The sequence below is a fragment of the Opisthocomus hoazin genome, chromosome 1 (assembly GCF_030867145.1).
Source record: "Opisthocomus hoazin isolate bOpiHoa1 chromosome 1, bOpiHoa1.hap1, whole genome shotgun sequence".
Taxonomy (NCBI): Eukaryota; Metazoa; Chordata; class Aves; order Opisthocomiformes; family Opisthocomidae; genus Opisthocomus; species Opisthocomus hoazin.
Window position 1 is genome coordinate 131,170,991 of NC_134414.1, and position 12,393 is coordinate 131,183,383.

The 12,393-nt window shown below is 43.0% G+C and overlaps 1 protein-coding gene across 1 annotated transcript; it reads right to left on the minus strand.

The window, feature by feature from the left end:
* Positions 1 to 546: 546 nt before the first annotated feature.
* Positions 547 to 10,217, minus strand: TMEM45A (transmembrane protein 45A). The gene is made up of 5 exons (XM_009939441.2): positions 10,028 to 10,217; positions 7,626 to 7,838; positions 6,678 to 6,862; positions 4,323 to 4,468; positions 547 to 2,882 (listed from the first exon to the last, which is right to left on the minus strand). Exons 1-5 carry the CDS (start codon positions 10,215 to 10,217, stop codon positions 2,789 to 2,791), a joined length of 828 nt encoding a protein of 275 aa, XP_009937743.1. The 3' UTR covers positions 547 to 2,788.
* Positions 10,218 to 12,393: the final 2,176 nt, after the last annotated feature.

Genomic DNA, 12,393 nt, shown 5'->3' on the forward strand with positions numbered 1-12,393 from the left:
TCTAACAGGAATAAAATTCTGCCCTTTAAAAAAATCCCAACAATTTAGAGACAAGAGTGATGTGGTGCAGTGAAGGTAAGATTATAGCTAGGTGTGATGACATGGTGCAGTTGACCAATGTATCCCTGCTGCAGTTAACAGGCAAGCTCCTCAGCAAAGCTGTGGATCTTCTTTCTGGTTTATGCCAACAGAAAATCTGATTTTAATGGAACCACAGTAATGAAACTCAAGTCTTAGATTTGCAGAGCAGAGTAAATATCAATTAATTCAGAGATTACAGTGAGACCACTGTAAAGCTGAGACACAGAGCTACAAAAATGCCATACCAATGCCTAGCTTACAAGAATGTCCTGAGACAGGCTAGTTTGCCAAAATCTCCAAGATCCTTCAGAGAAAGGCACTGAAGAAGGGCAAACAGTTTTTAAGAAAAGCAGTGATCTTTGGCTAGCAGTCTGCAGTTTCCCATTTTACATTTGTAAACGTAGAAGTGTATGGGAGCCAACTGTTCTTGCTTTCCAAAGCAGATTCATCTGGATAATCTGACACCTGGTTGCAAATGTCACTTCACAATACTTTGCAAAGATCTAAAATAATTTTAAAAATAACGAACTTAAGTCTTCTAAGAAGACATATGAAAGCTCAGCCACTTTATAGTGCTTTTCTTCCTGCTTAGGTTATCCCTTTAGTTTAGTGATACAGCACCTTAATATTTGTACAGTATTAGATATATTTATCAAGAAAAGCACTGAAGAAACTTGCATTGTTCCTGCCTATGAGAAGCAAAGTACTTTCTGAAGGTCTCCTTTAGAATAAAAGACCTCACTGATTTTGGCGAAGTATTGATAAATGTGGCAGTCTAAAATTCAGCATTAACAGCACGTGCAGCTAAGGAAAGCTTTCCTTGAAAAAGGTAGATCTTAAAAATGAAGCGAATTTTTATGTTGCATTGAAGGTAAAATAGCTTTAGAAACAGCTTTTTTTTTTTCTTCCTGAGCCCTGGAATCCCTTTGAGCTACAAAATTGTTTTATTACCTATCTTTTTAAGCAGTCAGCTTACTACAATTAGTGATTTTATGCTACTCATTTTTGTTTCACACTGAAAAAAATATAGGGGAAGCTCAAAAGTGGAGGGACCAGATCCTACCGCTCTCATTCATCTACCAGAGTCCAGCTCTGCATTCCCTTAGGAGCATCTGGAAATACATGAATAACAGAAGAAACACGCTTCTGCAGCACCAACCCTGGCAAAGTGACACTATATGAATAGAATCTGTTGTCCTGCAGTAGACTGTTTCTGACAATACTTAGACAATAATATTTTTAGGACGTGTTCTGAAGGGAAGGGGCTGTTTTCCAGAATGACCACCTTACCATGATCACCTTACCACTGATGGATACGTAAAATGGCCCATGGCCATCAGCATGCATCCCCTGATCCGTCCTCAGGAAAAAAGAGCATAAATGCTGCTGTGCTGCAAGCTGCCCATGTCACTCTCTCAAAATACATATTTAGAGCCAGAGTGATGCTTCAAAAGTGCACCCCTTAGGGGCAGTGTGCTAATATACAACATCATTTTCTGATGTTTTTTGCCACGTGTCAGTTATTTCCCTTTTGCTGAGGTTGGAGCACATCCCAAGCGACACTGAGCTCTGGGGAGTGCACCCTACTCTTCACCATATCAAGACTTCAGTTTTGGCAGAGAAAATAAATACAATAAAAAAAATTATTTTTTAATTCACTCATTGCTGTGGATAGCTGGGCAGGGAGATCCTACGAAGGCAACATCTGCCTTCCCACAGCTCACTGTGCAGCACCTTGCAGGCTGCCCAGTGCTTGCCGGGGCGATGGATGCAAATCTGCCTCATTCTGCCCTCTCCTTACCCAGGTGCTGGGTCAAGTCACAGGTCTACTATGAACCCTGCTGAAAAACATCAAATCCCATCAAAAAAAAGGAGGTAACTTTGGGAAAGAAACTGGCTTTGTGCCTGGGCACTGCCCCACTGGACACCCGTCAGCCTTTCTGGAAAAGAAGTTGCTCTAGGCGCTGAGGGAAAGCAGAGTCACTTCACTGCCTTTCCAAGTCAAATGACAGCAAAGAGGCAGGACTATCTAGGCACGAGAATGGATAATGGCAGTGGCTTTTGATCATCATACACCTCTTTGGTCCTCCTACCAAGCTTGGTAGGGTCTGTGTGGGAGTGAACACACACAACACTTTTCAAGGCAATGCTGAGCAGGTTTGCAGTGAGTAGTTCTTTCCATTTAACATAAAGCCACAAGCAGAGATATGAAGTGTTATACGAGACACCTGCAAGACTCTGATTTTTTTTTCTTGTTCTTGTTCTGATTGTTTTGTCTTGTTTCCAGGTCTGCACAGTTATTTATGCACTGTTACTTGCAGGGCAACAAACATGCTTATTTGGACACGCTAATTATGGAAACTTAACAGTCTGTTCAGCAGCAGCTGGAAAACATTTGGCTTAGCTTTTAATGAGGCAAACACAGAAACTTCATCATGCCACCTTATCCAGCCCAAGTCTGTCTAATACTAGTCTGGTTTTCTTTGAAACATGTGATAAGCAAGGTACTGGTGCAACCACTGCAAATGGGTACCGAGCTTATCCTCCGCAAATAAAGACGTAACTGTGTAGCTGTAGACAATACTCGGGGGATGATATTTGCATAGCAAGTTGTAGTAAAGAATGAATAAGATGCCAAACAAATCTGGAAATGAGGTATCAATTAGCCTAATGGTAGAGCGAGTAAGCTAGTCAAGCCACATTCATGTTAAATTTCATCTTCTGACTCCTGATCTCGTTCAGATGTTTTCAGTAATCCCATTTCCATGGACTGGGACTGTTTAACCTTTGAACGAACTGCCCTGGAAACAACAACAACAAAAAAGAGTTGTCATACATATTATAAATCAGTGACTCAAAGGCTCATCTGGCCATTTTTACATGGTAAAAAAACCTGTTTAACTCTTGCATCTCACTGGGGAGTTAGGATGATTGATTTACGAAGACTTGTAGTGGGCCACTGTGGAAGACATTGTAAAGAGGAGATAGTGACTACAAGCACTAGGGACAGTGATTTCAATGATTTCAGTTTAACCACATGCCTTGGTTGTAGATACCTGTATGTTAGCACAAGCGACCGCTATACAACACGAGCATGCACCATGATATTAGTCTGTGCTGCCCTTAACAATACCGCCTGCGTGTGTCGCTTGGAAGAGCTTGTTCCTATGGACACATCTAAGAGTGTACACCTCAAGCAAACTTCAGTGTAACATCTAGAAAGTTCAAAGGTGTACTCTTTCCAAGTGAACACGGATAGCTGTGTTCACTTGGAAGAGTACTACAAAGCTGTGAAGAAGAGTGAGTCTGGCCACCCTCCCCATGGACATGAGCTCTGTGCAGTGAGCTGCGATCAACCCGAGGGGGCAGCTCTGGTGCTGCAGCAGGTGCCGTTCCCAGCATCAGAAGGGATGTAAGATTGCTGTCGCCTTCTCTGTAGTTGCCATCCTTTACACAACAAACCAGTTACCCAGCCTTGAGCGTCGGTGCCTTTTGCACTGAGATCCGAAAAGACATGGCACCTCCTTGGTGCAAAGCAAGACTGTAAGAATTACATATGGCCGAAGTGTGATTCAATAGGGCTATTAGGATGGTAGGGGTAAAGCAAGGGCTCAGAAACGTGTTGGACACTGCAGACAAAGGTTTGGTAAGGTCCTGTGGGCAGAAGGTGATCACACAGGACAGAATCAGCCTCATTTTTAGAACCAAATTAACTCTGCAGTTGGAATTTTGTCAGAATTAGCACTGGGGTGCAAGGAAAAGGGCTAACTTTAGAGATTAGCGGACAAAACTGGCTACTGAAAAAGAAATCAGGTCTAATCACAGGAAACTGCTAGCTATGAAACTGTCCAATAATCTTCAAAGTGAAGTCATGAAGCCTGCTGATAAGCCACTTGGAATTAGTACATATGAACACTGGGAGATAAGATGTTGTAGGAAGAAATGGTCTCTCCTCCTTGTAACTTTTTATGCACTTACAAATGTGGAAGACTATCAAAAAGCGCTCATTTTATGTGAGAAGCATTATGCTGTCAGAGCTGTACTTTGTTTTTCCCCTTTCTACTAAAGCAATGAGTCAGGCTGTCTTCATTCATTAGCAATATCTATTTTTATTTTACCTTGCAAGATAATTAATTACTTTGTGGAAACCTTTTGATTTGTCAGTGAAACTCTTCTAAAATAAAGCTCCTGCTAGACTAAGTAGACAGGTCTCCAAAGTTTTAGTGTTTCAAGTAACTTACCAGCTAACAATTGTGTAATTCACTGCAAGTATAAGAAAAGCAAAGGCGTAATGCCAGCAATAGCACATGGTCAGGAACATCATGTTAGTATGATCTGTCTGATTCCACTCTGGGCTTCCATTTGGAGGATAAAGCACAAAACCAATCTGTAATAAAATAAAAGATGATTAGCAAATGTCATCTGATGTATATCCTATGCCATAGCACATATTATGCTACCCATCACAAGCAGACATTTCATTTTCTTATAGTGCTGATTATTTCTGTGATTTTTATTAAAAACAATTTTGCAGTCACACTCAGAAGCGATGGAACATTTTACACAGCTTTATGCAGAAATGCCTTTGAAGATGCAGAGCCAGTCCCAGAGACCCCCTGGTCTCATCCAGCGAATTAAGGAGTCAGCCCAACATGTCCTGCGGCGATCACAGTTCTGTACTGTAAGGAAAGGGGCTGGTGCTCAGCTGCATACGATCTGAACTGCAAGCACACCACCAACCAGCAAACCTGCCCGGCCATTTGCACTAACTCACTTCTTCCCAACGGTGTCTGGGAAAGTGTTACATGGCTCAGAAGAAGAAGAATAAATTAATAAATGAAGGCGAGCCCCAAGTCTGTTTCTTCTGGGTCATCCAGGGAAAAGGTCAGGTTTTGAAATTACGTAAAACCAGAGCATCCAAGGCTATAAGTTCATGTGAAATACATAGCTGATTTGTTTATTCAGAGTTGGGAAAGATAAAATTCAGATAAATGCATAAGCTGGGAAACTAGTAATCCCGTGGCCACACAGAGGTCTGCCTTGACAAGCAGTGGTCCTCTGTACTGCCGAATACTCTTCAAAGTCACTGATCAGCAGTTCAGCTGAGAATTTAGGAGCTGGGAAGAGGAGGAGAGGAAGGAGGAGGGGAGAACTGCAGTTTGCATTTCCATGCAGAGAATTCAATGAATGAAGGTGTTGATGCTGCAAGAAAGAAAGTCCCTTTACTTTTACAAATCTGTCATGCTGCAGCCAGTATGTGGTTTTCAGTCACACATACGGTTGAAGTCTGATGCGGGTGTGAAAAAAGCCACACTTAAAGCTCTTGTATTTTTAGTTCTTCCATTTTTTTTACTTTGAAACAAAAACCACATTGTCTCCCAAGCTCAAGAAATAACTTGTTCTAAAATTAGACTAGGCAGACAACAAAGAATAAATGATTGCATCTAATTCCTCTTATGTAAAGCTTCTTAAATCAGCGAAGAAAAGTTTACAAACAAGAAAACAAAATATCAAGTGCTGCAGCACCAGGTTTTTGAGTTCACTTATAGAAAAATACTGCCATTTCAGAGGTCTGTCTTCTTGCCAGAGCAAGTATTTAAATATTTGATTTGGTGCTGAGTGTCCAGTTCTCCTAAGGAACAGCAAACGTTTTCATTAATAGTGTCTGGCCAGCATATAAAAAAGGGAAGCCAGTCTAGACATAGCGGAAAGAAAAATCACTGGAGTGACCTCAGTTCTCCACTATAAGATGAAACACACATCGGCACTAGCGCTCCTATTTGTTTGTTACAAGATCGCAGCAATTCATTGAATTCTCTCGTTTGACAGCAGAGGAAGCAGAGGAAGGGTCACTGTCAAACATCTATTAACTGGACAGAATCACAAGTGAAGGCACAGCAGCTACATTCTGAAGAGTCCTTTGGGAGCTACATATCTGAAATCTTAAAGTTTGGGCTGTTACTTCTTCTGCTGAATTTCCCTAACACTGGAAAAGCAGGAGGCTTTACATCACTCAATCTCTTAATGCGAATCAGGAGCTCAAATACCGTTCGAACCTAGGTTGCCACTGTTGAAATGCCTTTTTAGAAAGTAGAAAGAGGCAGCCAGCATGAAAGATAATTTGTGCCTTCGTTCCTCTCCATGTGATGTCAATGGGTGCTTTGCCTCACCTGCCCGGTACTCCGCTGGGCATTTACTCACTGCTCCAGCAGCCGACAGTGGGGACTGTCTTCGTAGAGAACAGCATTTATTGCCGGGCTGTAAAACCACTGCCATTTGGCTGGCCAGTTTTGAACAGGATGTTACAGAGATCAGAGGAGATGTTCAGTCGCAGGGGAGAGCTCAACAAAACCACCTTAGCTTTTTTATTGATTCAAATAAAAGCCACTAGAAGTAAAATGGCTTCTTCGTCTGTAAAACACAGGTGATAAATACTTTTATCTCTTTAAAGGGACATTAAGAGTGCATTGTTTTCTATGAGTCCTTCAAGCTCTGTGTTTAACAGGCATATTATAACACCTGTGAAAAATCCGCAAAGGGGTAAATGACTTAATTTTGGTGAAGGAAGAAATTCCTAAGGCAGAAAAGTGACCTACCTGCCAGAACCAGCTGCCTTGCAATATGCAGAGGCTTGTACGGAGCATCTCTAGCACAATACTGCCACGGCAGAAAACTTCCAGAAATATGCAAACAGCAGCTCCAAAGATAGCATACAGCAGTAGCTGATGAACGTGAACATCCAGCATGGCTCTACCATGAAGATGGTAGCAAAAAAGAAAACCTGGAATAAATAAAGTGATCATTTTAAGATATTTTCTTCTCTTGTAATCTTCCTGCATCTGCTTTTAGAAATCAGTGAACCTTTAGTGTTTCTCTTTATGCCGATATTACCTTCTCAGCTAAATAACAGGGGACCGGGGGAGCTGTAGAAAAATACAGAGAGTATTTTTCTAAGACTGATGCCTACGTGCTAAGTACTCCAACTCTTGAGCTCAGACCAGGAAATTGCATGGGAAGCTGCAGCATTGTCACCTTTCGTTTAAAACACATTAACAAAAAGTCTCATTCATCTATCTCTGCAGTGTGAGAAGAGGGATGCTATGAGATATACTGTGTGTACAGAAAGCAGAAGATGAGTGTGTCTCCAGTGCAATTCCAACACGTGATTGCTGTGCAGGTAAATGCACTCACCTGGCTTTAGCTCACAAGTTGTGTACAGTGTCAGTACATACATTGAAGCACATGCTCGAGCTACTGAGCACTTACCCAAAACTGGCTTGTGCTGCTATTTTTGTAACATTTCTGTTGCTATCTGAGCCAGTTAGAAAAGCACAGGTACACCTCTACAATGTGTGATCATGCTCTGGGATGCAGTGCAGACAAGCCCTCAGCAGTTTAAGGAGGGCCAAGACTGATCTTTTTGAAGTGTTTCCGGGGGTTAAACACTCAGCTCATTCTCTAAGGCTGATGTGAGACTGCCAGACCAAAGAGTGATACCCCTCTGCAAGTCTCACACGCACCTCTGCAGGGAGAGGTAAACTGACCTTCAATAAACACTGCTAAGGAAAGCATCATCCTGTCCATGGCCACTGGCAGTGCGTTGGTCCCATGAGCCACGATGTCAACCAACCCTGAAATGCCATAGAAGAGGTACATGGTGGCGTGTTGCCAGTTCATCAAGTGATTCCAGTGCTTTTCCTCATAGTTATACAACTTCAGATGAGGTCCATCAGGAACAAACTGCTCGGCTACCATTCCTGTGTATGAAACGAGAAGTATAACTATTTGTCCTGGTGCTTAAGTTACAGACTGATGATAAGTCTTTATACAAACAATAGAGGCAACAATATATCCCCACGCAGCATAACACCAGTGAATTTGGGGTTTAGTCTGGTAGCCTGAGGACTGCTCTGCCTGATTGCTGTGTTTTGCTCCCTTCTGCCCAGTTCAGCCATTCACAGTAAAGTTTTCAACATGTTGTCCAAATTCAAGTGAAAATGCACAGGGGCCTCAAAGTTATTAATTTTATATAAATTCTCAAGAAAATAGGCAGTGGGTGGAGGACAGATGAAATAAATTGCTGTGCTGAGTGAAAGACCACAGAGTGAGCTCAAGCATGTATTAAGCATCGCATAATCCGAAGAGCAGAAATCCAGAGGAAACCAGGCTTCGGCTCCACTCCTGGTGGGACTACTTGCGTCTTGCAGTTTCCAGCAGTGAAATGGAGACAGCTATTCTGTGCTGCTCCTTTTTTTTTTCAAAATTGGTATTGTAGTAGTCCTCTGGCTGAATTTTTCAGCTGCCTTTCTCAGTGGTTCACACATGAGTATAACACATGCTGAAGTACCCTAAAGAAAGATTTACCATTCCAGTCCCCTGCAATATGCAGGATGGCAGAGTTCAGACTCTTAATTCAAAGGGGATTTTTTCCTATAAAGCCATAAAAGGAAATCCCTCCACCATGCAGATTTATTAAAGGTCCCATGAGAATGTACACCGAGTTATTATTTGAACTGCTGCTCCATCGCCTCCCTTACCTTGGCCCCTCGGTGTCTTACTAACTGGCTGCAGTACTCCAGCAAGGGGAAAGCTGCTTGTAGATACTTTATAGGATCAATGAAGTTTGGAAAGGGTTTAAATTACATTACGCTTTTAAAACTTTAATTATATTGTTAATAAAGTGTTGGCCAGCATCCTGCTGTCTAAGTAGAGATGTTGCAGAGCAAATGTAGTGGTTTTCCACCTTTATTTGAAGTTTTCCTAACACAGAAACAGCAGGTTTTACTCCTTCTGCTGCTTTTACTGTTTGTCCTTGCCAGGCTTTTTTGTCCACGTTTTTGACTGGAATTGAAATTACCGTACATTAAAATAAAAGCTTTTTGTTTCAGGGTGAAAATAAAAACACAAGATGAGTGTTTTAGCTGCCCAACTACCTCCAGACAATGTCTGGGAGATTTGTAGGAAAGATGTCCCCACTCACACCTCAGAATGAACACTATTATTTAGGTTTGGGTAATGGAAAGTGTATACTGTACACAGAACATCACTTCAGTGCTGATGTGTCTTAACTGATGCAACTCCCAGAGGGGAAGGAAAAGCAAGAACAAGATTTTGGCACAGCCTGCACCTTGATTAGAAACCAGGCAATCTGATCATCTAAAGAAAATTAGATAGAATCTAAAAATCTAAAAATACTAAAAAATTAAGCTCCTTTTCAACTTGAGAGCCATATGTGCTGAGCTCCCCCGGTCCCCTGTTATTTAGCTTACTTAGTCTATAAAGGTAAATTGTTAACGTACAGCCTGCTGGAATGTGAACAAGAACTAGGCACTTCCAGTGGGCTGCACTGCTCACTAAACCATCCCCGTGGGTTTGTACCCAGGCCAGTCCACAACAGGAGGACAAACAGCCCCCCCCCCCCCCCCATTGCAACAGTCCTGCAGCAATAAGATCTGGAGTTTGGTCTTTCTTTGTGAGTATTTTCACTTTTGAATGACATTAATGAAGAATCATCTGCATTTACATATTTTATCAGTAAGTCAGTGGAGACTACCAACATCTGAGATGGCTGTATTCAAAGTAGAAAAGCTATGCCCTCACAATCTGGTGCTCCTGGTCTGCATGTGAGAGCCCCTTGCCTAAAGATCTTATCTCCCTCCTTTCAGTAGGGAACAGCATATGAAGGCTCAGACGGACCAGCTGTGACATAGTCAGGAGACCTTAACAAAGCTCCAGAAGAGCGCTAGGGATGGAAACCGTGTTATAGTCCTAACCATTTAATAAATAGCAGTAGCCCCACTAGTCCTTAGATTCATGGTGTTTAGAGGGCAAAATACTGATACAGAATGAGATAGGTTTTATCAGAGAAGAAAATTTTAAAAAGAAGAAAAAAAAGTGTGAAAAGGTACAGCCTTTTTGTTGTCTGCCCCAAGTCCCCCTTACTTACCAGTCAGGGCAAAGAGAGCTTTGATGATCCCCTCAACAAACTCCAGGCGCTGAAATCCTGCCCTGGAACCAAGGTAGCAAGCGTTCTTGTTTTTTCGACAGGCGTACTTCAGTGGGTACTTCACTGACCACCACAAGCCAAAAAGAAGGAAAAAGCTTCCAGGGAGGGCGTGCCCTTTGAAATTGCCCATGGTTTACTGCCAGGCAATACCTGAAGGTGGAACAATGCAGATGACTGATTATGGGAATAGTAGGAGAGAGAACTCTGTGGGTTATAATTTTAAAGTATCTCCTTGCATAGATCAAAAAGGTGTCACTGAATTAGGTATTCACACTTCATTTAAAAGTAAATTTGAGTACTTATCTTCCCTGCTGTTCAAAACACCCAGCCAGTCTCCCCAGTTTCATAGCTTTGTAGAACAAGAGTAAGAGACCCAAATGCAAAGCACCTGACCTGAAATGCAGAGCTGGCCGTTGGCAAGTTAAGAGAAAAAAAGGCATAGTATACTATGTCATGCTGTTGAAGTTGTACTAGCAAAAGCGAGAACAAAAATCTTCACAATTTGGTTCTTTGACCTTTAGGGAGGGTTTTATGTTGCTTTACTCCGCAAACAGAAATCAAGACAATACCTGACTGAAGGAAAAATTAATTGCGTACAGATCCGATGAGTAACTATTCACTAATAGATTGTATTTTTTTTTCAATCCAGATGTCTCATTATGATTTACAAATATCAAGTCATTCTCAATATTTGATAGGTGAATTATTGTCCCGGTTTTGACAAACTGGCATACTAAATCTTTGCACAGGCAACAATCAAGAATAACCACTTTAGAAGCATTGGCAAGCTGTACTTTCTGTTATTATCATTGCTGACTTAAAAATCCGATCGCCACTACACTGGAGCCATCCGGTTATGAACAGAACATGGAGGCTCTGGTATATTTTTCTTTTCAGAAGTATTTCCTATGGTCAGCTCTGCATAAGAAGTTTTAAACTGCGGCTTGTGGGCCATGGCATACTTGCAGCTGGTTCACGTAATGCTGTCTAGTCACGTAGCATGAGCCCTCTCCTATTTCTGGAGGCTAAACTCCACTGAAAGCATTAATTTTTATTTTTTTTTAAGAAGAGAAATTTTTCCACATGCACAGGTCTTGAAGCTGCCATAACATTATTACCCAGCTACATGAGGAGAGGTGACATAAATAGCCACAAAGGAGAAGAAAAAAACCACCACTGTTCACGTGCAGCACAAGGCAGGCTGTGATTTAAACAGGGATGCTGAAGAGGGTCCTGCCCCTGCTGCCTGTGCCCTCCTCTTCCAGAGCTGATTTCTCCCACTGTAAGGGCTGCAGAAGTGGAGGGGTGAGCTTTAAAAGCTTTCCCTAGATAAAACTCCCCTTAGCTAATTTCTAGCGAAGTATTACTGAAGTACAAGAAAAGGGAAAAGTGACACTGGATGCCCAAGCAAGCCCATTTCTGGATGTGTCCTCGCAGGTATTGCCAGTGCTGGCATCTGCATGTCAAAGCCTGGAAGGAAAGCATGCCGAGATGGCTGCACCGAGCCCGGGGAAGGCTCCCGGGGAAGCAGCACCTGCCAGCCGTGGGGCAGCCAAAGGGGCAATGAGGGATGCATTTATGTATTCTTATGAAACATAAAGGACTCCATGTGGGATTTCCGCTGTGTGGGGAAGGGCTCCTGCACACCGCTTGTCTCCCGTCAAGAAGACAAGCAAGGGTGCCATGCCTCGAGCCGTCGTGGGGGACTTTGCCTCTCCTGGTGTCCAGGCGGTCACTCAGATCAGAGCAGCAGAAGACGTGTGGAGGAGCGAGCAGTGGCAGACCTGGCAGGCGGCTCTCCGCACCGGCACCCCAGCCACCAGGATGGTGATGACCATAGGGCAGGAGGAGGAGGTGGCAGATGAGGTTCCAAGGGTTGGGAGAGCCTTTCTCTGCCTCCTCTGCCTCCCCCACCACCCTTGAAGTCCCTCTGGGTTGATGCCTGTGTGTGGTATTTGGAGGTGGGGAAGGCTCGCTCGCAGCCGAGCTCTCAGTGCTGCGGCTGCAGGACTCTGCCCCACAGCTCACGCCCAGCCCCTGCCGCCTCGCAGAAGAGGTACCCCATTTCGGGACATCTTTATTTCAGAGAGTCCGACCAGCTTGTGCATTGCTGCCAGTACTCACTGCGGCATTGTTTGCCTCAAAAAAGTGCAGTATCAACCGGAGCTGAAGTTTTAGACAGTTGCCTAAACTTCGCTTTGAACGTTGAAATACTTCTTTTGCTTTGAAAGCCTCAATTTCTGGTTCTTCTAAAACTTGCCGGCCTGAAAGGCATTGCTGTCTTTCAGACATGTTGGGGTTTTTCC

Excerpts from the sequence above, each read along its gene's own strand:
- TMEM45A (XM_009939441.2), bottom strand. The coding sequence starts at position 10,217 with ATGGGCAATTTCAAAGGGCACGCCCTCCCTGGAAGCTTTTTCCTTCTT. Across the intron at positions 7,839-10,027 it reads AGCTCTCTTTGCCCTGACTG|GAATGGTAGCCGAGCAGTTT; the intron begins GTAAGTAAGGGG and ends TTTCATACACAG. Across the intron at positions 2,883-4,322 it reads AATTACACAATTGTTAGCTG|GGCAGTTCGTTCAAAGGTTA; the intron begins GTAAGTTACTTG and ends TGTTGTTTCCAG.